The following is a 24472-nucleotide window of genomic DNA, read 5'->3' on the forward strand; positions in this document are numbered from 1 at the left end:
AGTGTCGCGCTCTGTACACGTGTGCTGATGTTTCTGCTACAATCGTGGAGAATGTGGTGAGGGCGGTTGATCAGTGGCACCCTAATTTTATGGTATACCTCCGCTGACGATATTTTCAGGCATTTGGAAGAGCTTGTCAGGACGGTACGGACATTCCAAGCGGGCTTGCTTGCTGAACTGCATTATCACCACCCTCCGAGGCTTGAGGAGTTACTGAAGCCTGGTTTTACTTGGACAGGGCGGACCGCCGACGCTCATGCCGATATCCGTATATCGTACATGGGCGTCGCGAAGTGTGAGAACGGTGTAACCCTCCCGCCTTGTGTCCTCGATCCTTTCGCTTGCGAGTACAGGAGTAGGTTAGCGAGCGCAAACTCGGCCTGAGGGAAACCACGTAGGGACGGCTGTACGCTCAATCTCCATGAGGACGTAGCTCGTTACGACGAGCACGATCGAAAGGCGGGGCTTTGCATCATGTGAGGTTACCGACGGGCCTGTACATAACAAACGAGGGCACGTCAGGTGCTACAAGTATAATCAACTTGTGCGCATCAGACGACAATTCACGGGGACAGAGGCCGATTCCCGGGAGTCCCAGGGAAACATGAGAGGCCGGCACCTCTAGTCGGGTCCCCCGATTGACCGTTGTCATCCGCTTCCGCGGCCCAAGGTCAGCTTCTCGACTGGCTGGTTTTGGGTTTAAGGACCGGCTAGGGTTTTCTCCGTCGGCCTGTCGGACTCAGAATTAAAAACCTGACGCGGGGCCGTAATTGCGGCTCCAGATTGGTAGTAAAAATTACTATAAACTAATTGTCACCGGCTCGACTCTTTTTTTTATTTGGAGGAAGTGTGCTTAGAAACTGTCTCAAGCGAAACCTTTATATAGAGTCTGTTGTAACACTTGCGCCTAGCGGCAGGATGGGCCGAGCGCAAGGCGCAGTACACCTTTACCTATGCCTCAACGCTGGACGCAGAAAGGAGCGTTTTTTTTACATGCCGGGCATATCTATTCAAGTTATCTTAGGACGAGATTTCGTATGTCGTGAGGGGATGATTCAAGACTTAAAGAACAACGGGTATAATCGCAACCCACCGACTCTCTTATTCTTTTTGCCACCCCACTGAACTTGGAAGAGAGGACATAATGCTCACTCTGTGGACCGGGACACGAGCAGGTGTTAGCTGCGGGGGTCGCGCCAACTAACGTCGAAGTCATCCTCGCTTCTTTTGAGAGGCCGGAAGAACAGCAGTGGATGCTAGCCAACGCCTTGTCTCGACACGCAGCTTTGTTTAGTGAAAGACCTGGCGTCACGAGTGTTCTACAACACGAAATCGACACGGGAAACACCAAGCCGTGGGGCTGTAACCCCACACCCCTTAGCGTGCAAAAAAAAACAAATTTCCTAGGCTCGGCTTTTGATGAAATACTGGACACAGGAACCGTGCAATTGTTGCTGAGCCCCTGTGCATTTCTGTGGTCTTAGCGCCAAATAAAGTTGGCACAGCGCGCCTTTGCTTTGACTACCGCCTAATTTATTCGATGACAAAAAGGAACGCGTACCCTTTGGCATCCATTGAGTCTATCATGTACTCGCTAGGCAGCGCGAGTGTCTTCACAACACTTAATTGTAGCAGGGTTTTTCTGCTACTTCCGGTGGCAGCAGACAATGTTTTAATTACGGCATTCACCTGTCACAGTGGGTTCATCGGTTTCAGTTGTCTGCCATTTAAATTGTTCAGTTCGCCGTCTAGTTTCCAACAGCTGATGGGCATTGTGCTGAGTTGTACGAAGTTTAATTTCACCCTCGTCAAAATGAACGACACTGGTGTACACTAAAATTCCTTTTAGGAGCACCAAACCCGTTTCGAAATCGTATCGAGCCAAATAAGGCAGGTTGAGTTAAAAATCAGCCCAAGGAATATTCAGCTCGCAGCCTCAAGGGTTTTCTTTTAGTATTATTGTTGACAACGGAACCTTGAAGTCAAGTGACGATAGCCTGGAGGACATATTCAAATCTACAGCACCAGATAATGTACAGAGCCTTGAAAGGTTCCTTTGTAAGGTTTGCTTTTATTGGCAGCTTATCCTTAAATGCGCGCAGCTGGAACGCCCAGTATTAGCCCCGAGAGCGAACACGAGCGTCGCTGCGGTCGCCGCGCCCTGATTCGGTGAGGCGTACCGTGACGTCAAGGAGATGACTCCGCTCCACGATCTCGCATCGGCTCGCTTCCCAGCACCGGTTTCCTGGTTTGGCGTTGTGTGACGCAAGCTCTTCGAGAAGCTGGGCTTCGTTTACCCGGTGTACAAGACGTTGAGTTAGGCCGATATTGACGTGCATACGTACATTTCTTAAACCTGCTTGTCACTTTTACCTTTGAAATTGGGTTACAAATACCGAAAGCTATCGGCGGAGGCAATTCCGCCGATGAACCTCTCCGTCCGTACGCACGACACAAGGCAATTTTGCGAGGGATCGGTGAAGCGGTGGCGCAAGTGTTTCAGACGCTGCAATTCAGTTCCTTGCATGTTCATGATTTAGAACGATATTACATCCCGCTTTCAAGGCATTTCAAGAGGCATTTATATCAAGGGCCTATGGGTGGTCGGCAAATTAGCTCGCGAACCCGACTTTGCGCTGCCACTCTGCATGCGCTGGTTCGCAGATGTTTTAAAGACCCTGTGTCTGATTATCCTTGAAGTGCTTGTGGAACAGGGTTGCTTTACATAAATGTAGCTTCTTCGTGAATTAATTATATAGTTTATACACGCATGCAGGCATATTTCTTAGAAGATGCGCAATTACTGGAAATTAGTTTGTATGGTAGCTGCAAAAACGGCCGAATTGCCCCCAGTTGCCTGCACTGTTAAAAAAACCCGTAAAATTACAGGGAGCGCCAACGGGACCAGAGCCGCTCGCGAGCCGTCGTTGCCGTTTTGCCGTAAACCCCTCCACCGCACCCGAACGAACAGACATAGTGGGCGCGCTGCGCAGGCGCAGTCAATGCAGCCCTTTTATTCGGAGAGGCGGAAGATCACGTGAACTTCTTTCCCGCGCTCCCGTGGGACGCTGTCCGCGTGAAGGCACCCCTGGCGCATGCGCAGTGAGCGAGACCAGGCCGATCCCGCGCAATTCGGCGACTTTGCGGACGTGTTTTTGGTTCGCCGCACTCAAACCTGGAGATTTCACGGTAAGTGCATTACATCCCCTTCCTTCGACTGTTTGATGAATACCTGTCGCACCACTGTTTTCTTAGATGAGTCGCGCAGTTGTCTGGATTCACTATTATGCATTGCTCGCCACAAGCGTGTGCAGACGGTGTTCGCCTCGCGCTGGAGGTGCGTAGCGTTTAGGGTAACGGGGTCTTTGCCTTGTTGCTTTCGAGTGTTACTCTAGCATTATCATGAGACGTAGTGTGTCGGTGTTCTACGTTTTTCTTGCTCCCTTCTTAGTTAAATATTATTCGGCTACGTGAAACACTCTTGGTTTAGCGCTCCGCTGGAAAGGCAGAGGTCCCTGGTCCGGTACGAGGACCATGCACGCCGATTTATTCGGTAGCTGCTTGTTCGACATAACGTGCTGTTCAGGTGCAATTTGTTTCGAAACATGCAAAGCGACACAGTGCAATGAGGTTTCAAGTGCTCACAATGGTATACTATATACGTTTGACCGAAGTGTAAGAAACTAGTGCCAAAATTCCCTTTTTTTTTTTTTGTTCGTTTATGCCGAGCCGACATTTAGCTTCCGTGCACTCTCATATTGTTATGGTAGACTTGTGTAAATTTAGGAAACTTGAAATTGATCGATTCGACCTTCGTGTCAAATACTGCCAGTACTCAAATGCTTTGCAGTACGCCATTAAGTCCGCGGTCCTTTTTTTTTTTTTTTGAGTTCGTTGAGTTTAGTTTTCTCCATACTTTGGTGCGCTACTGTGTAGCGACGGCGCCGGACTCTACGTAATGAGTCATGACTGAAACACATTTGCGAAAAGCGGCCAAATTGTATGAAGAAATCGCAAACGAAAATCAGACAGCAACTCCTATTGCCTTCTTTTTTTTTTCGGCGGGGAAACCCGGAGGGGGACGGAGCGATGTCGCAACGTTACTTCGGGAGTTCCGTCCGTTCCGTCCCTCTCCGGGTTTTCTACGCTATGGCGCAGCCGCGGCAGCCGCCGAGGCTGGTTGACTGTTTCCGCGGTTTTTGATCAGCTTTGTACGAAGACTGATTTTCGCCGATCTTTGTCGTGTTACGTGTATGTGGGGAACGGAGCACTGCGGAGGCTGAAAATTATGTGGGCTGTTCGCTGTGTTGTGGCATTCGGGCAAAGCAAGATCGCGGTGAGTTTGCTCGTGTACAGTCGGCGGTAAAAGTTTGCGGGGCGCGGGAGCGTCAGCCGAAATGACTGGTTGCGCCTTCTGCGACGCGCGGCCGCTCTCAAGATTCACGCTTCGAGAATGTGCTTCCTTTCGTGCTCGAAGCCATGACTTTTTCGCTCGCTTCCGCCCGACGTGCACGAGATAACCGGGGACCGGCGCAAGGTGCCGCTATGACAGCCAGCACACCGCGCGTCTGCCTCAGCCACCGTGGTGGGTGACGAAACTCGCGCATGCTACAGATAACATTTCGCGGCACCTTGCGCCAGTCCCAGTTATATATCGTGCGTGTCGAACGGAAGCGAGCGAAAAAAGCATGACCGCGAGCAAGAAAGGAAGCGCGTGCGCATAGCGTGAGTCTTAGAGCAGCAACGTGCCATGAGAAGGCGCAGCCAGTCTTTTCGGCGGCGCTCCCGTGCCCCGCAAACTTTTGCTCCCGACTGTACGTCGGCCGATGCTCGTGTCGGTGCACATCTCAATCTCAACTAAACATCGAGTGCCGATTGTGGCTCACTCCATGCATGTAAGAACGAATTAATCTACCAGGAACTTCGTGAATAAGAACGAGGCAAGCGTGTGGCTGTAGAAGGATGTCGTGACCGGTGGCATACGTACACTGGTTTCCGCACGTTGCTTCTGTTTACTTTATCTGTTATAATAGCAGTCTTTGTACCGGTGCGTGAAGGCCTCGGTTGCTTCGAAAACCAAACCTGATACAGCCAGTCTCTTTTTATCCGATGATTCTGTCAAGTCCTAATCACGGCGTCATATATATATATATATATATATATATATCAAGAGTGCACGTTTGGTGCTGTTTGCGTTGATTTTACTGCGGAGGACGTTGCCTTTTGCGCGGGATCAGTCTTCTCGTGTAACTTGTCTTCCAAATTTGCGTGCAACAATTTTTGCACCCTCCGATTTCCGTTTCGTGAGCGACTTTATATCTATCACGACTCTACGTGTTTGCTAACACGGAGAACCGGTGTTCTTGACAAACTCACAACACAAATAAAAAAAATGTAAGGTTTGCAACATACACTCAAGTGCTCCAAACGGAATTCTAATTTCATTGTATGTCGGAAATGAGAGTCAGGTTTACTTTATCTGATTAGAAAACGGGAAACATATATTAGAGCTCAATCATCTTTGATATATTTAATACAGAAAAGTAACCAACCACGTGAATGCGTTTCGGAGTGCGTACATGAAACAATATAATATAAAAAGTGACTTACAATTCCAAATATTCTGTCACATTCTCTATGTGGTAACAAAAACTTATTGGAGCCTTTTGTGCAAGAAATCCAACAATTTCCGACACTCATTCCGTCATAATTCTGGAAAAAAGATTTACTGCTGTGAGGTGTTAGCATATGATATATGCTCTACATCAAAGTTTAGGCTGTATATAGTCCACCCAACATATATAATAAACATTATCTTCCACGGCTATTTTAGGTTTAATTATTTCTTTTACAACGGAGAACCCGCTACTCACTAGGTTTTAGGCCAGGGCCGGTTCGCTCATCTTGCGGCTGCGGACGCGGCCGCGGCCAGGAGGGATTTTTACGTCACGTGACCAGCTCCATGGGGACAAGGAAGTACCTAACGTCCCTGCCTAATGGCGGAGAGATCCGCATCGCTTCAAGCACAAAAGCCTAATTTCGCTCGCAGAAACTGATTGGAGGGACTTTCAACTGGAATCTAATTGACCGCCCCTTTATACTGTAGGAGCGGCAGGTAAAGTTACGGCCAGGGAGGGCAAATAGGAGCCAAAATAAAGAAAAAAACCACAGGAGATAAAAGCGGTAGCAGTATTTTTATATACCTCCGCCGGCGCCGCGCCTCGTGCCTTCTGTTGTGGTCGAGAGGTTAAAGCGGCGGTACTTGTCGCGGCGTGAAAGTTCCGGGTTCAAATCGCGCTAGGGACTTCTTTTTTTTTTTTTGTATTTTGCGCGTGTCTTACTTTTGAACTGTGATCCTTTTTTGGAAATCATCCACTTGCACTACTGCGCCTTACACGCTTTTACTGTTAGTCCCACCTGTTCAATCGAAACACCGGGAAGAAGAAAAAAAAGATCAACGCAAGTTAACGCGCTAATGCAATCATTTCGTAATGTTCATTAAAAGGAAACCAAGCTAACAGCATCAGTATGGCTTTCACACAAGCGGAGCCGAAACAAGCATCCTTTCCCCAGCGTTTACAATTTTATCTGTTTTCAAATCACGCTCTTGCTACGATTCCTTTCAATAACAAGAGACGCCTATTTAGGACTAATAAAAACTGCAGTTGTAGCAATTAAAAAAAAAAATAAATAAATAAAACAAGCAAAAAAAAAAAAGAAAAAAGACTAGCAGCTGTGGATACATAGATTGAGCGAAATCCTACAGGCAAGGCAGCAGGTCAAACGTCTGAGAAAGTAGTAAAACTGAACTAAAAGAGATCATATTTTTACTTGCATGGAATGAGATAAAAAGTATATTTATACTCTTTACATTTTGTTGTGGAAATCGTTTTGTAATATTAACACATTACTTGTTGAATTTTAGTTAGACTAGCAGACGATCACGACCAAATGCAAAAATGAATCAGGCATCGACCATCGCGAACCCTCTCTCTCATGCAAACACCTAAAATGACTTTGGAAAAATGGAATTAAATATAATTAATTCCATTTCTTGATCCAAAGTCATTTTAGGTGTTTGCATGAGAGAGAGGGTTTGCGATGGTCGATGCCTGATTCATTTTTGCATTTGGTCGTGATCGTCTGCTAGTCTAACTAAAATTCAACAAGTAATGTGTTAATATTACAAAACGATTGCCACAACAAAATGTAAAGAGTATAAATATACTTTTTATCTCATTCCATGCAAGTAAAAGTATGATCTCTTTTAGTTCAGTTTTACTACTTTCTCAGACGTTTAACCTGCTGCCTTGCCTGTAGGATTTCGCTCAATCAATGTATCCACAGCTGCTAGTCTTTTTTTTTTGCTTGTTTTATTTTATTTTTTTTAATTGCTACAACTGCAGTTTTTATTAGTCCTAAATAGGCGTCTCTTGTTATTGAAAGGAATCGTAGCAAGAGCGTTATTTGAAAACAGATAAAATTGTAAATGCTGGGGAAAGGATGCTTGTTTCGGCTCCGCTTGTGCGAAAGCCATACTGATGCTGTTAGCTTGGTTTCCTTTTAATGAACATTACGAAATGATTGCATTAGCGCGTTAACTTGCGTTGATCTTTTTTTTCTTCTTCCCGGTGTTTCGATGGAACAATTGGGACTAAGAGTAAAAGCGTGTAAGGCGCAGTAGTGCAAGTGGATGATTTCCAAAAAAGGATCACAGTTCAAAAGTAAGACACGCGCAAAATACAAAAAAAAAAATAAAAAAGAAGTCCTTAGCGCAATTTGAACCCGGAACTTTCACGCCGTGACGACAAGCACCGGCGCTTTAACCTCTCAACCACAAGGGAAGGCACGAGGCGCTGCGCCGGCGGAGGTATATAAAAATACTGCTACCGCTTTTATCTCGTGTGGTTTTTTCTTTATTTTGGCTTCTATTTGCCCTCCCTGGCCGTAACTTTACATGCCGCTCCTACCGTATAAGGGGGGTGGTCAATTAGATTCCAGTTGAAAGTCCCTCCAATCAGTTTCTGCGAGCGAAATTAGGCTTTTGTGCTTGAAGCGATGCGGATCTCTCCGCCATTAGGCAGGGACGTTAGGTACTTCCTTGTCCCCATGGAGCTGGTCACGTGACGTAAAAATCCCTCCTGGCCGTGGCCGCGTCCGCAGCCGCAAGATGAGCAAACCGGCCCAGGGAGTGGTAGCATCCCCGGCGAACAGTCAGAATTACAAGTTCAAGAGACAAAAATAAATGTATAAAATATTTACACGTTTTTAACTAATGTATGAAGTAGTATTTTTTACGGTTTTGCATATAGACACACGTTTTGATTTTTTTTTTTTTTTTTAATTTACGATGTAGGTGTGCATTTCTTAACCATGCTACTTAGCACATCATTTTGGAGACATTTTGTTCGCTGCCGAAGTAACAAGATTTTGTTCCCGAATTAAAAATCCAGCATATCGACGATAAAATGTAACTGCGGACAGAAGACAGGTCGTTTTCCGGGCTGAGGTTGTAGTTGCCCGGTTAAATATCTCTTGGCCCAGGCGTTTGTTGCCCTATCACAACGCGTGTGTTCGGTGGTGGGAAGCCGGGAGGCGACGTATTTTGAAGAAAACGTTTAATGGTTTAATTGCATGGATACAGTACTAGCGTTTGCAAAATCATAAGAAGAAGGAAGCACGGAGCTTCAAACATACCAAGCAGCAACGAACAATGTGTCGATTATTAAACATTTCGGGGTGAGAGAGAGAGAGAGAGAGGCGAGTCTTGCGAAAGAAAAATACTGACGTGGGAGTTACAGTGGAATGTCAGGAGGTATCATTACTTAACGGGCGGGGGGAGGGGAGGGGGTGAAACTGCTGATAGAAGATAACATTTTGGGAATTCTTGGGAGGTTCGTTATACAACAGTCTGAACACTTTGGAACCACGATTTAATTGGTCGGTTGAACCACGGCTGTCCCAAGAGACCTGCACATTAAGTTCTGATGTCACTGAAGGTCCCACTGCTTCGACCTGTTATTTTTTATTTCCCCAAAATTAAGTTGGACAGAGGGGAATTGTTCTGAAATGAGAAGAATGACCAATACTACCTCTAGGCTGCGGGAATTGTTATGAAGACAATTAGTATGAAGGCAAATCGTTGCAAGGTATTCGTCACGTAGTGCAATTTGTCATAAGACAATTCGTCACTGAATCAATGTGATGGGTTTAAATAAATTTTTAAATGTACATCAAATATTCGTTTAGTTGTATAACGAACGATAGTGCTGTGACATTAGTGGTCGGATTTATTTTTGTGGGTATATAAGGATTTGAAGAAAAAAATATTCAGTAGCCGAGTTTGAGACGCTTCGTTTTCTGTGTTTTCCTTCTACTAAGTTTACAAACCTTTACCACAGTCTCAGGTAATTTTCAACATAATGAAGATGCAAATATAAAGCAATCACGCAAACAATTATGTGGAACGCGCACTTCAGTACTTCAGGAAATACCACGGTCACTGAACATTTCGAAAACACCCATTTCAATCTAGTTCGCTTACAGGAAATCAACCCCGCAGAATCTAGCTCCGATTGACGATGCTCTAGCCAGTGTTGGAAATTATCTGTCGGCCATTTTGGTTATTGTTACGAAACAACAAAAGACGTATATGAAACGTTTCCGTATTACCACGGGTGCGGCGGGTACGCGCGGGCGGGAGCTATAGGCATCAATGTGTTAGGACAAAACGAAAGGTCTGATTGATTTTCTATAGTTTATTATATATTTTAGCAGCTAATCTGTTTCGCCAAAAAGATTGTCGGCTCGTTTGCGCCGCTGCGGTTGCGCTGGTGCTGGGTTTGAAACTCTACGCCTCTGACGCTTAGCCCAACACTTAACTTCGATATGTATCGACGCGAAAAACAGATTCGAAAAAGCGAGTATCAAGTCACGCACCACTCGGAACGAAGTAAATGACTTTAACAAAACTAACCCAGCGTTGCCACAGAACAATAAAGTGGAATCAAACACTCGCATGAGAACGAGAGCTACACTGTACGCGCTTTGTTTCGATCGCACATGACAGCGCCATATAGTGGATGGGTTGGAGCGCGACTGCTCCGCCGGTGAGTTATACGGCCTGAGGTACATCATATAAATGGCTGATTTTTCGATAAGTCGGATAATTAGGTAAACCTCCTTAAATAACTTTTTAATTAGTAAAAATAATCATATGGTCTAAGTTAGGAACATGCTGAGCATAATCGAAAACCACTATCTCAGTCTATTTTAGAACGACTTCAAGCTCGTGGGAAACTCGGGGGTAGAAGAGAGGGGAAGGGAGGGGAGGGGCACTAAAGTTACCACTCATAGAGCATGCGCAAAACTAGCAGTGGCGCAACGCGATGATTATCTAATAATCCGCGTTTTGCCACTGCTAGCTTTGCGCCTGCTGCACGAGTGGTAACTTTGGTGCGCTCCCCAGTTTTCCACGGGCTATAGGTCGTACTGAAATTGACTGATATTATCATGAACGACAAATGTTGTTGCGGCGAATAACTGGAGAGTCTAAACGTATAATGTGGGGAACTTCTGCCCAAAACAAAATCGAAGAATGTTAGGGTCGCGGGCGTCAATGTCGGCGAAACAGCAGGATCGAGCGCTGGGGCGAGACTGACTCCGGCTCGGCACGCGGAGCGCCTTATGTCCACGCGTGGGATTCTGGAACAATCGGAGTAGAAGGTTCGGCGCGTAGAACATTCTAGCCTCGAATAACTAACAAGTTTTCCGAATTTACCGGAACGCGACATTACAGAAACAGCAGAAATGTGTATCTGCTTTTTGCATGGTAGGCAAGCACGATAACCGTTGGCCACGGGCGCGCTGCCTACTTAGCCAGCTGATCGTGGGGCAATATAGTGGTTTTCGATTACATTAAGCATGTTTCTAATCGAAGCCATATAGTCATTTTTACTAACCAAAAAGTTAATTAAAGAAGTTTAGTTATTTATCTGACTAATCGAAAATATTAGCCACCTATGTGATGTCCACCTGGTCGTATAACTCACCTGCCCAAACTGTATTGGCGCATATTTTACGAATTTGTTCAGGCAAATTTGTTCGAATTAAGATAGATAGCACCCCGGTATACATAAAAAATTGAGTTGTAAATAGCGGTTCGTTTTGTTTTTTTTTTATTCCAGCTGGTTCTAAATTTTGTAGCCCTTTTCTATAAAAACACATATATGAGAACGTTACTCATTTTAGTTCCTAAGATTTTTTTTGTCGGCGCTGTGAGTGTGCATTTTGGTCATAAATGTTCCAAGAATAAAATAATACCCATATTGGTTGATCTTGGTCTTGTAATTCAATTGGCGACATTTGGATTTTTAGGGGACTTTATATGTGCACCACTTAATGAATTGTCGAATTAAAATTGCATTCGATATTGATGTGCTAATATATATATATATTCAGTTGACTCTGATCATGTAAATATATTTAGGACCATATTTGGAGCTCGAATGAGCACATCACCATCTTAAAAAATATACGTTAGTCTTTTCCTGAAATTAAAAACTGAGCTTGATTATAAATATTTGAAGTACCATTTATAATATATTTTAAATGAGGCTGAAATATGATGAATTGTGAAGACCGAATACAATATAAAAACAAATGGGATGTTGGGATAAATTTTTACGCACAGCAGGCGATAAATTAAGCAAGAGTTCTAAAGTGTAAATGGAATGCCAAACCAAAAAGCACAACTACATACTCTGCAAATATTTTTTTATGGAATTCATAAGCTATTCCGAAGTCATTAAAGACAATAATAGTCAAAAGTTCATATTGAGTTTTGTGTTGTAAATTTTCGTTTGTAATAATGAAGACGATTGCCTAAATTTACTTTTTAGAAACGAAATTGAAAATATGTTGGTACGCAATGTCCCACAAAACTCCGAGTAATTTGTAAATAGTTGTTTAAGCACTGCAGTAAAATATTATAAGCAAACGCAGGTCTCCGAACTTTAACCGAGCTTTTATCACCTTATTTTGAAAAACCACCCACGTTGCCAAGTTTCATATCTTATGCAAACCCACCACGTCAAAAAGATAAGTTAGATGTATGTGCTAAATTTAGTGAAACATTATTAATTACAAACAGAGTTGATTTAACTTTGTAAGTTACAGTGTTAAAACCCTGCAACACTTTAGTCCTTTTTCATATTTAAAAATAAAAATATTTCTTATTTGTAGCAATATCTGACAGATCACACATTCGGTGCTAAGCACCTGAACCTTGTCACCAGCAGGGATTAGTGGGCAGGGCTGTCCTGTAGAGAACGCATCAGTTGCTTTCTGTACTGTCATAGCTCTTCATACCATTGACGAGAGGAGTAAGCATGGTAATAGTACCGTGATAACACACAATGTTCTTGATTTCCGTATATGAATGTTGTTTTCTTATTGCTGGTAGTAAACTGCTTTTAGGATTCTGATAGGACGTACAGTAGACATGAATTTTACTGCCTTCGTAAGAACATCACAAAAATACTGTAGGAAATATGAATACCATGTCTTCGATTTCGACAGGTTCTCCGGGAATATCCCAAGCAGCACAGATCTGATCATTCATTGGCTAACAACTGGCAATGGTGCTTTGGTCAGTGGCCATAGTGGCGAGCCATTGGCCGATAACTAGCCTTTCTCTGGCCATTGGCCAATGGCCACTGGCCATCAACCATCGGCCAAGCAATAGCCGATGAATGGCCACTTTTTGGGAATTAACCAAAAGACCATCGCAAGCCACTGGCGAAGGCTTGGCCAAATTTTGTGCTGCTTGGGATGGCGATATAATGAGACAAGCTCGATCTTAAAGAAAACTGTGCATCGTTGAATGGCGGGAGTGGATCAACCTCCAACATAATCGAGATTGCAACCAATGCAACGGACGGCCATCACATTGTCACTATCAGCGATGCCCTCAAAGAGCTTGTCTAAAGTCTAGCAGCCTTCCACAGGCAGGTGTCGACTCCGATTATCTTAAGAGAGACAGACCATAAAAAAAAACACGAAGGCAATTTACATAGTCATTTAGACGTTAACTAACTACGATTGCCACCAGGCGTGAAGTTGGGCTAGTTGGTTAATAATGCAAACTTGGAAACAGCGCCAAAAAGACAAGGGACAACAACGAGAAGTGAACGAACAGAACGCTGAAAAAATGAACTGCAACAAGGCTTGAAGTTGGGCTAGTTGGTTCATAATCCAAACTTGGAAACAGCGCAAAACATATTGCCAACTGAAATGCCTAGAAGATGTAACAGAACCTTACTTACGAAACAAAGGTCCTAAGAGTGTTTTATAATGACTATAGTACTTACTGACAGCCACAGAATCATAGGATAGCTATCAATGTAGAAGCACAAAGCTAAGGTAGGTGATGAGCAGGTCACAAAACCAGCGAACGTTGTGGAAAAGCAGTACTCACCGAATAATCGAAATGGCTTTAATTCAAAAGCCTCCAGACAATAAATACCTCATGAGACCAAGCCAACTTCTCGTGAAAGCCCGTACCTAAAGTTACGAAGTTGGAAATTTCGACACAGTGTCCGCCAACTGCACCGGTCACCCAACAGACGCAGACGACCAACCATATAAAAAAACGAAGAACAGGCGCGCAGTGACAAAGGAACTGGTATCACAAACACTTCATGAAAGAAATGTTGCATAAAAAGCGATTGCAAATAAAGACTATAGTCTACAATTTGACTATCAAGGAAATTTGACTTTGTTCTGCCGCAGAGCATAAAATAGGGTGTTTCTGCATATTCTTTTCAGAAAAAATGAAGTCGGTAAACTGAAAAACAGAAGGAACCCGAAAGTAAGAGGAAAAAAGAAATGACGAAACGGACACGTAGCAATGTAAATAATGGCACTAATGAGGATGAATTCAGAAAGTGTATTCAACGTAAGCATCAGTTGAATATTTAGTGGTGTCTAAAAACATAATAAATGACGAAGAGTAGGTGTGCATAAGCAACTTACTAGATGTTTCAAGTTAACTAGGAATAGAGCTCATTGTACAGTTTGCACCATGTGGCCAATGTGTGCTTAACCTGTGTTACTTGATGCTTCACGGTAGTATGAAATTGCTAGCAATTTTGTCGACATCGCACAATATAATAAATCGCCTCTGAAGTGCAACAGAACGAGATAAAAGAAGGAAAGATGACCGACAAAAAACAAAAAAACAAACACGGTTACGAAAAGAGTACTGACAGTATCCTATTCCACTTTCAAATGGACATCAACACCATATCTGCATTTGCTTTTCTGAGGGTGGAGTATTAAGTTGATGGTATAATGGGAGACAGTCAGATTTCTGCTCCTTACTTGAAAAATATAATGCATTGCAATTACAAATTACCGAGCCTCAAATGTGATGGATTACCGTTACAAATTACTTTCGCTGAAAAGTAACGAATTACTTTACTTGTTACGTGCCAAAGTACTTTCACGTTACTCTCCGTAACCTTATCCAGAAAACAATAGAAACAATTCTGACATTTTTCAAAAACGTTGTGCAACCAATACTCTTCAATTCTCATACGCCCGTATTAGGTAGTCCTTATAAAAATAAAATGTAGTACATAAGAGAGAGTGTAGTTGCACTACGTTCACCAGTAAGCTGACAAGGTACCAAAAGCTCAACCACCCGCCGTTTCGCTAGCTTACGGCCTCCGGAAATCATCCCTGGAATTGTAAAGACAAAGCTAGCGGTGCGCTCGCTCAGTAGCAGTGTCTACCTCCGCTACGAGATTTGGAGCTAAAGAAGCGATTTACAAACGCTCCCTTTTGACTGAGGTGTTTCGCTTGCTTTTCCCAAGCAAAGAAAAACTTGATTTTAATGTTACAATGTACAGCCAATGCAGAATGCAGGTGTCCCTGGTTACCTTGATGTGTTTCCGTAGATCAGCGTTTGTTGTTCTGGCTAATAACAATGTGCGCTTTTTTTTGTTTTGCAAGCAAACTAGCCACTGAAACTCTAGTTTCCCGCTTTTTTAATGCCCTGAATTTCGAACATCGCATTAAGAGATGGCCATGGAGACGACGGACACTCCATGACCGAAAACTTGAACAGTCAGAGAAAAACTGGTGTTTACGGGCTATCGATCGTTCATCGGTTCTCAGTTTAATACCAACATTCATGAAGGCCATGGGAGGGGAGGGCATAAAGAGCGAGAGAAGCGGTGGCCATCGGTGTCACAAAACTAAGGGGATCACACAACGTTTACGCGGTTTCCCTCTCTCTCTCTGTCAGCACTCTTTAGATGGCCTAACCCCCACCTCCCACCCCCCCTGTAAATTGACGAGTGGACTCGATCACCATGCCCAGACAAGTAAACCCAAAGAAGTATCATCGTATCGTCCGTACCCTCGAAGACGTTGCTCTTAGCCTCGTACCGGGCACTTTTCAGACTTGCCTCAAGAGCGTGCTAGAATACAGTAGCGCACAAAAAGAGAAAGATAATTCGACCCCCTCGCACGAGGTTACATTATCTGTTACGCGAACTGTGAACCCGCGCATCGAGAGGGTACGGACCCGAGTTTATGTAAGTGCAGGTGGCGAGAGACGTTGAAGAAGTTGGAAATGGTGAAATGGTGTAAAAGGGAAAAACGAATAAACACGGAGAGCTTTCTTTTGCCGGGAGAAGAAAAACACGATGGATGGCGACGGACACCCTACTCGGCGTAGTCTTACTTGATCTTCTTCTATCACTGGTAGCCAACATTGAAAAAATCTGGGATGTAACTGGATAACTCAATTGGAGAAAACGGCTTGCGATTATATTATATAGCATAAAAACGGAGTATATTTGGTTAACATTATTGCAGTAAAATTGCTAATCATTGGGTAATAATATCAAAAATTGCGACATAATGTTGAATAAGAATATTCGAAATCGCGGCCTAATATTGGATGCCAATATCGAATATCCTGGCGTATCATTCGACATCAATATCAGAAAGCTTCGCATATCACTGAACGCCAATATTGAAAAACCTGGAGTGTTATTGGGATTCAATGTAGAAAATTCTGGTATAATATTGGCTCGGGATATTTGCTATTTTTGAATAAATTGGGACGCCAATTTTGGAATAGTAATGACATTAATCATACAGCGCTGTGGCTCATTATCGAAAATTTCAGTGGCCCAGCGTTGGAGAGGGTTGCACTCCAATATTGCATCAAATATCGAAATACAATCAATCCAATATTGTGCCAGCGTTGGGCAAACACTGGCGTGCTGCCTGAGATTTTTCTTTGGTGACGCGCCGTGACATTAGCCACAGTCGTTGCGAGAAGCACTTGCACCGGCATGCTTGTTAAAAAGGGAAAATGGACGGCGAGGCGTATGCTATCTAAAGTTCGATGTCAATTTCATCTGGTGGCGGTGATAGTTGTCTGGCCTTCTGTTGCGTTGTCGCAAATTGCACCCTATGTTACCATTTTTACGAGTGGCGTCACGCTTAGCACAATGTCAGAGAGATGTCTTCCTTGCAAGAACGAGTATTCAATGGTGTTCAATACATTTAAGTTTTCGTTTTGTTTTATTCAGTATAAAAAAGAAGAAAAACAACTAGTGCAAGTTTTTCGCGCGCAAGAAACAATAATTTGCAAATGTATACAGTATCTCAGATTGTTCAAGATTTTTTATGCTCAATTTTTTCTGCGTTGAAGTTTATCAAGAGTGCAAGAAAATAGTGTCAACGTAACACAAACTATACAGTTGTGTTATATGCATAATCACAAAACTAAACTATAGTTTGCGTTAACTTTTTTCGTACCGCGCACGTCAAAATTGATTATTTGTAATCGACGATTTGCGAGCCCGGTGGCAAAGCTTCCAATGAGATTTTGGTCAAGTTGAGTCATATGGTGGCTAGCATAGACACTCAAGTTGCACTTTCCGTATAGTTCTTTTTTTTTTTTTCTCTCCAGCAGGATCACGATTTTTTAGAACCAAACACAAAGCAGAGGGCGAGCTTCTTTCTGCGAACATGGCGTCTTCATCGCGCGGCACGCCTTCAGGGAAGCGTTTGAAGTCTCTCCATTCGAGGGCAACTGTGATAAGTTTTGTTGCTCATTCTTGCAGTAGTGGATCAGCAGACGATGTCGGATCATCGGCTTTTAGTTCTGGCCGCGATGATTTTTGAAATAGGAATGAAACATTGACAGCTACAGGTCGGTATTGCTTGTGTTAGTTTTGTTGTACATGTTATTTGCTGTTTTCTGTTTGCATAAGTCCGGGTGATTTATGCTTGTTTTCAATGCACCTGATGGTTAAATTAGAGCCACAAGTTTGAGGCTTTTTATAGTTAATTTTTTCCAACAAGAAAGTAGTTTATTATGAAGAAACGCGCAGCCAAGATGATAACGCTCCAGAAGATAGCACTCCCCATTGCGAACATGGGGTAAACTTGAAAATATTGTCAGTGATTTATGAGGAAGTGTTCCAGCTGGGAGAAGAAACTCAAGCGTTATGCTGATTATCTACGGGAGCACAATATATACTATAGTGACTGTAAAGAGAGGTGCGCAATAGATATAATGAGCACTGTACATACTGAAGAACCGCAATACAAGCTCCAGAAGCGTAAAAAAAAAGCGGCGTATCTGCAAGTGTGCTATGAGGAGTGGGACCTTGAGCGAGGCGAAAGGTTTTCTGCAGTACCTGTACATTTATCCGTGTTTAACACATACAGAAACGGCTCCACTGAATGGCACGAATCCCGCAATGGTTGAGACTGCAAGTTTTAACACTTATTATTATTATTATTATATTAGTATTATATATAATATTACTATTATTAGTAATATTATATTCTCTTATGACATTCAGTCAGTTCACGTGTGAATGAAATCAAAGACCTTGGAGTTGTATTTGATGGTACATTACGCTTTTCAAGTCATGTTGACCATATTGTGAGCTCAGCTTTACGTACGCTTGGTATCACGTGCCGCATTACTAAAGAGTTTAATAACCCTAGTACTTTTGTCACACTGTACAGTGCTTTATGTCGACCACACGTCGAGTATGCCTCTGTTGTATGGAATGGAATCTGCGCGACAACCTCGGCTAGAATCGAACGTGTTCAGAATAAGTTCTTATGTATCTACAGACATCGTTTCTCGTCGCGCAATGCGTCTACCTCAAACGATGATCCAGCAGTCCCAGTCCAACATAGCTTGGCATTGCCCACCCTGCGGCGTAGGAGAGAACATGCCGACATCCTATTTCTGTACAAACTTATTCATGGCATCACTGACTGCACATCATTGATATCAAATGTGCGTTTGAAAATTCCCGCAAAAACTACAAGGCAAAATGCATCCTTCTACAATGCTCCCGTAACAAATCTTCACGACCCCGTGTCGAGAATTGGGCACACCTACAATTCCTCTTTTACAGACTCTATTGATATATTTAACAATAACACACCGGAGTTCATCAGAGCGCTGAAGTTCCTCACCTAAATTTGACTTCCCTTTTTTTTTTTTTTTTGCACCTGATTAAGTTCTTCAGAACCAATTTTTATACTCTCGCTTTCCTTTCCTTTCGCTATCGTGGTGGTATAGCCTAGCGAGTTTATGTGACATATGTGATCTTTTTTAAGTGTTTTATTGTTTACTGTTTGTTTGTTGTGTGTAGTGTTGATTTCCATGTTTCCTGAGTGCACCTGTACTAAGACCGCAAGGTTGTTCCTGGGCACTTCAATAAAAACATTGATTGATTGATTGATTGATTTGCTATATTTGTACATTTTGAACTTGTTGCAGCTTTCACTTATTGATGTATTTTTTGCCTATTCGAGTTATTTTTGTTACAATATCTACAATAATTTTGTTTTTTAGAAGTTAAAGTGATTATATTTTTTTCGACACCTATTTAATATTTATTTCAATAAAATCGCCATTCATTTTGCTACACTTTTATATACTGCAACGATATTATAATCCATGTTTTTTTCAGGCAACTAAACAGCCCTACACAACTGGGCACGCAATGGTAAGGAACGTGTTCCACAGTTTCTTCACTTTCACATTCTAATGTTTTGTGGTTTTATAACCTGCGACGCGCAACATGTTATTACTGTTTTGTGAAAAGCCAATACTTATTTCAAATGTGTTTTACTGCTTAACGCAAAATTAAAATAAAAATATATTCTCTGAAATGCAAAAAAAAAGTATGAATATACTTCGATGTTGTTATATGTATTACGTGAGAAACTTACTCCTTCTCCTGAGAGAGTGCATGCAACCTGTCCTCCTTCTTTGATAAGTTCCATGCACAGGTTCGGCTTGGCAGTGGTAATCGAGGACAAATTTTCTGATAGAGAATATTGATATAAAGGTCACATCGTGCCCTGCAAACAACTTTATGTGTACACAAAGCCCTATATAGCAAATGGCAAAACCCCAGAAGCATTTTTAAAAGTTTCAAAACACAGGGTGCAATGAGGATCCCGAAAAATTGAATGTAACATTTTGGATCTCGTTACGCTCAGCAGCATCAGAGTAAATCTTTTTGTATTGTGCGATTGAAGTGCTGTATAAACAATATCAAAGTATATCTTGAGATATTTGCTTTGGCGCGCAAATTAATCATCAGTTTTCCCTATAAATGCCAAAAATTACATTTACTACTTATTCGTTCCTCAACACTTTCTACTTGCTTGTGACATTTTGCATGAAAGGCATTTTATAAACACTAAAATAAAGGTTTAAAAATTTAAATAGCATGCGTTTATGGAAGTACATGTAAACAAAAAAAGGGAGCAAGGCTCGGTTTCAAAACATTTGATCTTCCTTTTTCGAAAATGTATCTATGACAATAAATTGTTTCGCACCATTAAAAGGACAATTCACTCCCCGACATTTTTTTAATAATGTGACAAGAAAGCGAATGTGAAGTGCCAAGTTTACACGAAAGAAATATTTCTGAACGAAGCATACAAGTCGGGATACCTATTTGGAGTGAGGATCGATTCTGAAACTTTCTTCGATTTAGCACAAAATAGACAACATTTGAAATTCGTCTAAGGCAGACTAAGCTCTTTAGTAAAGTTTTTAAAGCCTCAGATAGGACACGTGCGTCAAAAAAAAAACTGTCACAGAAAACAATTTTAGAGCGATGTGTTATAAATATATATATAATTTTAATGGAAAGCCATTTGCTAACGTGTTTATTCTTCAGCAGGGCTATCTGAAATAAAAACAAAATATGGAGGATCCTCAGAAGCCTCCATTTTTGTTGACTTTTTATAGGGCATTTTTTAAATTTTTTTATATATCTGTGCTCTCTGTACTCTAAAACGTTGTATAGATTTTAGTGTCGATTTAGAGGGACACTGCTTGTGATTGTGAGTGACAAAACAAAGTGTTGAGATTTACAACTTTTGCTGATGCGTTGTGGAAAGGCATGTCGAATGAGATGTTTCTTTATCCAGTGTGCTGCAAAATGTCTCGAATGGGTTCTGAGAAAGGAACCTGAGTGGCGGCAGTGGGGTGACGAGAAGGATGGTGGCCTATGCGTGACCATTTGGGTATTTCACACCGGTGGCTGCCCGATGGGTAGAGAGGGGGAAGAGAGAAATTGCGTCGCCACAGGGTGCGCTGATGTAGCAGAAAACAATGAGAAGGCGCAGAGCGATCTCACCGTGATTGCGAGAGTTGTTTTTTTTTTTTGTAACAGCGACGGGCTACAGGTTGGGGAGGGTGGGGGGAGGGCTCGTTTAAGTAACTGATTCGGTTTAGCGCCATGTATTCAAGAGCTCTCTCTGTCACCATCTTCCGATTCAAGATTTTAGAAAATAGCTTATAACTTCTGAATGAGATAACGAATCGTTCTGAAAATTTGATATCTGGTTCGGACTGCTAGGTTTGCATTTCGGGCGGAGAATAAGCGTTCGGCAATGCAAATATTTTTCGGTAAAGCATGTAGTGCCTTGACACCCTCAATGTCGCAAAGTAAACATTACTTAATATAAAAATTAGTGCGCTGTTTCTATTTTGAGACACATTTTGAATAAAAAGTAATTGCAAATCATGATTATATTTGGGACGTTGACCCCGAAATAAGAGCATGTTTCCAAATTGGTCATAGGGACGCTGAACTTTAGGAAATATTTTTTTTCAGGTGCGTAGGTATGACGCACATCCTAATTTCCTAATAAAAAAGTCACTCAAGAGTTTGGTTGTGGGATTTATTGCCACACGCGTCGCGGAGCGAGCGCGGTTAGCGTGATTGGCTGTCGCGCGAAGGATCCAGGTTCGATTCAAGGGAGCGGAAACATCTTTTATTTATTCTTTCCACTTGGTGTTCTCGTACGATCGAGAACCTTCTCGTCCGATCCAGTTACGAATATTCTACGAGCCAAACGTTCTAGGCCGAATGTTCCAGAAGCCCACGCGTGTGCGAAAGGGGCTGCGCGTAGCAAGCCACTGTCAGTCTCGCCCCAGCGGTCGATCCTGCTGTTTCGCCGACATCGACGCCTGTGACTCTAGCCTTTCTCTATTTTGTGTTGGGCACAAGTTCGCCCCATTAAACGTTTAGTTTCTTCAGCTATTCGCAGCCTCATCCTTTGTCCTTCATGACAATATTTCTAGTAATGAGTGTTTACGGAACATACTTTCATTTCAAGATATTGAACTGATGCTACATCCAAGTTGAGAAACGCTCAAATGAGCCTTGCAAAGGAAATATATCACTATTTCGGGCAAGGGATGCTAGTTTTTAACGGTCATAACCTATTTTGACGCTTAAACTGTTAGAGCGGGGGGGGGGGGGGGGGGGGTTACTGATTGCTTAGACGTATGATTTGGGTTCTCCTATAAGCACCCTTAGGGTACAGGTTAACACCCTAGGAGTAGGCTTCTTGGGATCCAAACGGTTTTTACATATCCTTTTTTCGACCATCAAGTGCACATGCAGCACGCATTTTATAGAGATATAAGCACGAGACCATGAAATAAAGACGTATTGAAGCTCGCAGAAGTCTGCAATCACAACACTTTTGACTGCTCCACCGCCGTATTTCTCGACGTTTGAAAAAAAAAGGTTGCTGGGATGTCGATTCGTCGTCGTCAATATTTCCCAGAAAACATAATATCTAGAAGTTAAAAAGATGTATCTCTCACGAAAAACAATCTTCGGTACAGGCAATAATATTTCATGAAGTTGCTAAAATAAATCTCGCTAAAATATCAGAAATGAATGGTGCAAGCTTAACACAATCCAACTTCAGCATTATCAATTAAGTATTATTAAAAAAGGAGTGTGCAAAGCTCGCAGATATGAGTGTAAGCGACCGGCACATCTTTGTTAAAGTTTTCAAAGTGTAAATGGTTTAGTATGGACATAACTGCGGATTGAGTTTTCTTGAAAAATTAGAAGGCCACAGTATTCGCACTCGTTCGCGTTTATCTTACCGCATTGTAGTGTGGGTACAAGGAGCAGCGTGACGAAAGTTCTGACTAGCATTTCTTTAATATAAGGAATGGTCAATGCCCGACGACGTAAATCTGCAAACAAGGAAAAAAAAATATTTTGCCTCACGTGTAAGAGTATAAACTGGTAAATAAACTAAAAATGTGTATTGTATAACAGTTACCATTGAGTAATTGGTGTGTTCAACCCGCAAGATGTTTAATATTTGAAGTCATAGAAATATCTTTAACAGTTCGTCGCACTCTTAGAAATACCTTTGTCCGTCCATGCACCCGTCAGTGAAAGCATATTTTTTCGATAAGTTTAGCAAGCAAATTGATTTCAAATATTAATTTACCCTGTTTTCGGTTGTGTCTAACGTGACACCATGACTGCACACCTTGATGTCCATTCACTTGACCAAGACATGTGATCCTAGTTCATGTGACTTTAGTTCACTTGACTTCAATTAATCAACAAAACGGTTTCCTTAACCATTCCCTAACCGAATGAATGCCATGTGAATTAATTGAAAAACGCTAACTATTTCTGCATTCCAGGCCGTAGACGAATTTTGAGATAAAGCTGCCGGACAGTTTTTTATTAACAAAATGTTGTACACTTTTTTTTCATAACAATGGAACCAGCAGTGTGTTAATAGACTGAAGATGGACTGTATCGTATCAAAATAAATAGGCTAAAATTTCGATGCAGATTTTTTATCACACTAGTGATATCCATTATACGAATTATCAACAAAGGGCTTAGACTACACAAAACTAAAAATCTTCCATTGTAAAAGAGTACAAATTAGACACGCAATGTACTTGTAGTAACCAAAAACAACAAACGGTTACTCACTCTTTTGTACTTGCAAGCAACCTTAGGTACAAGGTAAAACTGGATGGCCGAACGAGTAATCGAAACAGATAATAATGCTGTAAGCTTAGCGTTTGACCGTGCGTATTTAGCAGACAAGGAACTGCAGCTCCTTGTTACCGCGCCTGTTTTTGTTTCTGCGCCTGTCGCCGCCCGCGGAACGCGCGCCGCTTTTGAGTCGAAAAGATTGTCTGCTACAGACGCTGGCTCTCGGCGCCGTAGGCTCGTTCGTTGGCGGCGTTCGTTGCGCCATCTTTTGTCTCCCGTGCGAAACGGCGCCGTGTTGTTTCAAGACCGGTGGCGTCGCTGCGTTTCCATCGGAGCTAAGCCTTTTTCTTTCTTTACTTTTTCCTCAGGTAAGTTCGCTCTTTGCAAATTTTACACAAAAAATGCACCATCTGTGGGCAACGCTGAACAAAGTCGTAGAGTGATAGGTAAAGAAACCGAATTTTGCGGTCGATTTAAAGAGCCTGCCGTCTCCTTGTATCACCTTGTACATGCAAAATTTTAAATATTACTGAATTGCTTTATATGTCATTGGATTGAATTGCTTTTGATCGTCTGAAAATCCTAAACACATGGTTCAGTGTGTAGTAAAGTTACTCATGAGAAATATTACGGTTTTCAAGGTATGTTTTTTTCTATACCCTGAGGCCGGATATCACCCCGCAGGGGGCACCTGTGAAAGCAGGTGTTTGGAGAGTGGCGTCTCCACGGACCCCGAGCTCCGCAGGGGGCGCCTGCACCTTAGGTGCTAGGTGCTTGGAGAGTAGCGTCACCACGGACACCAACCACTTTGGCGACACCACAGACCCTGAGTAAAAAGTGGCTAAGACCCACCCACGTCTGGCTGTGCGTGGCGAGCCCGTGTCCAGGGAAAAGGGCATCCTGGTGGTTGAGCTGAGCCTGGGGTAGGTTTGGACCCTTCGGGGCCCCCCGGGCGAGGCAACACACCACTTTGGCCCCTGCTTCCTGTAGACGGGTGTCCTGGCTTGGCCCGACCAGGATGATTCAGTCAGTCGCCACATCTTCTACTATCCCCTCTTATCTTTCTCTTTTCTCTGCTCTTCTTTCTTTCATATTCACCATCTTTGGCGGCAAGGGCTAACCCT

The 24472-nt window shown here is 42.7% G+C and overlaps 1 protein-coding gene across 1 annotated transcript in view; it reads right to left on the reverse strand.

Moving 5' to 3' along the window:
- The window catches only part of LOC120846088, a 127579-nt gene extending 105044 nt beyond the window's left edge, over positions 1-22535 (reverse strand). The window contains exons 1-3 of the mRNA XM_040217760.1: positions 22484-22535; positions 19288-19382; positions 5611-5712 (exon numbers count right to left, since the gene is read on the reverse strand). Coding sequence (XP_040073694.1) covers positions 5611-5712; positions 19288-19382; positions 22484-22535 — 249 coding nt within the window. The remainder of the gene's footprint in view (positions 1-5610; positions 5713-19287; positions 19383-22483) is intronic.
- Between the last annotated feature and the right edge of the window lie 1937 nt (positions 22536-24472).

Source organism: Ixodes scapularis, unplaced genomic scaffold (assembly GCF_016920785.2).
Source record: "Ixodes scapularis isolate PalLabHiFi unplaced genomic scaffold, ASM1692078v2 PGA_scaffold7__128_contigs__length_106722199, whole genome shotgun sequence".
NCBI lineage: Eukaryota > Metazoa > Arthropoda > Arachnida > Ixodida > Ixodidae > Ixodes > Ixodes scapularis.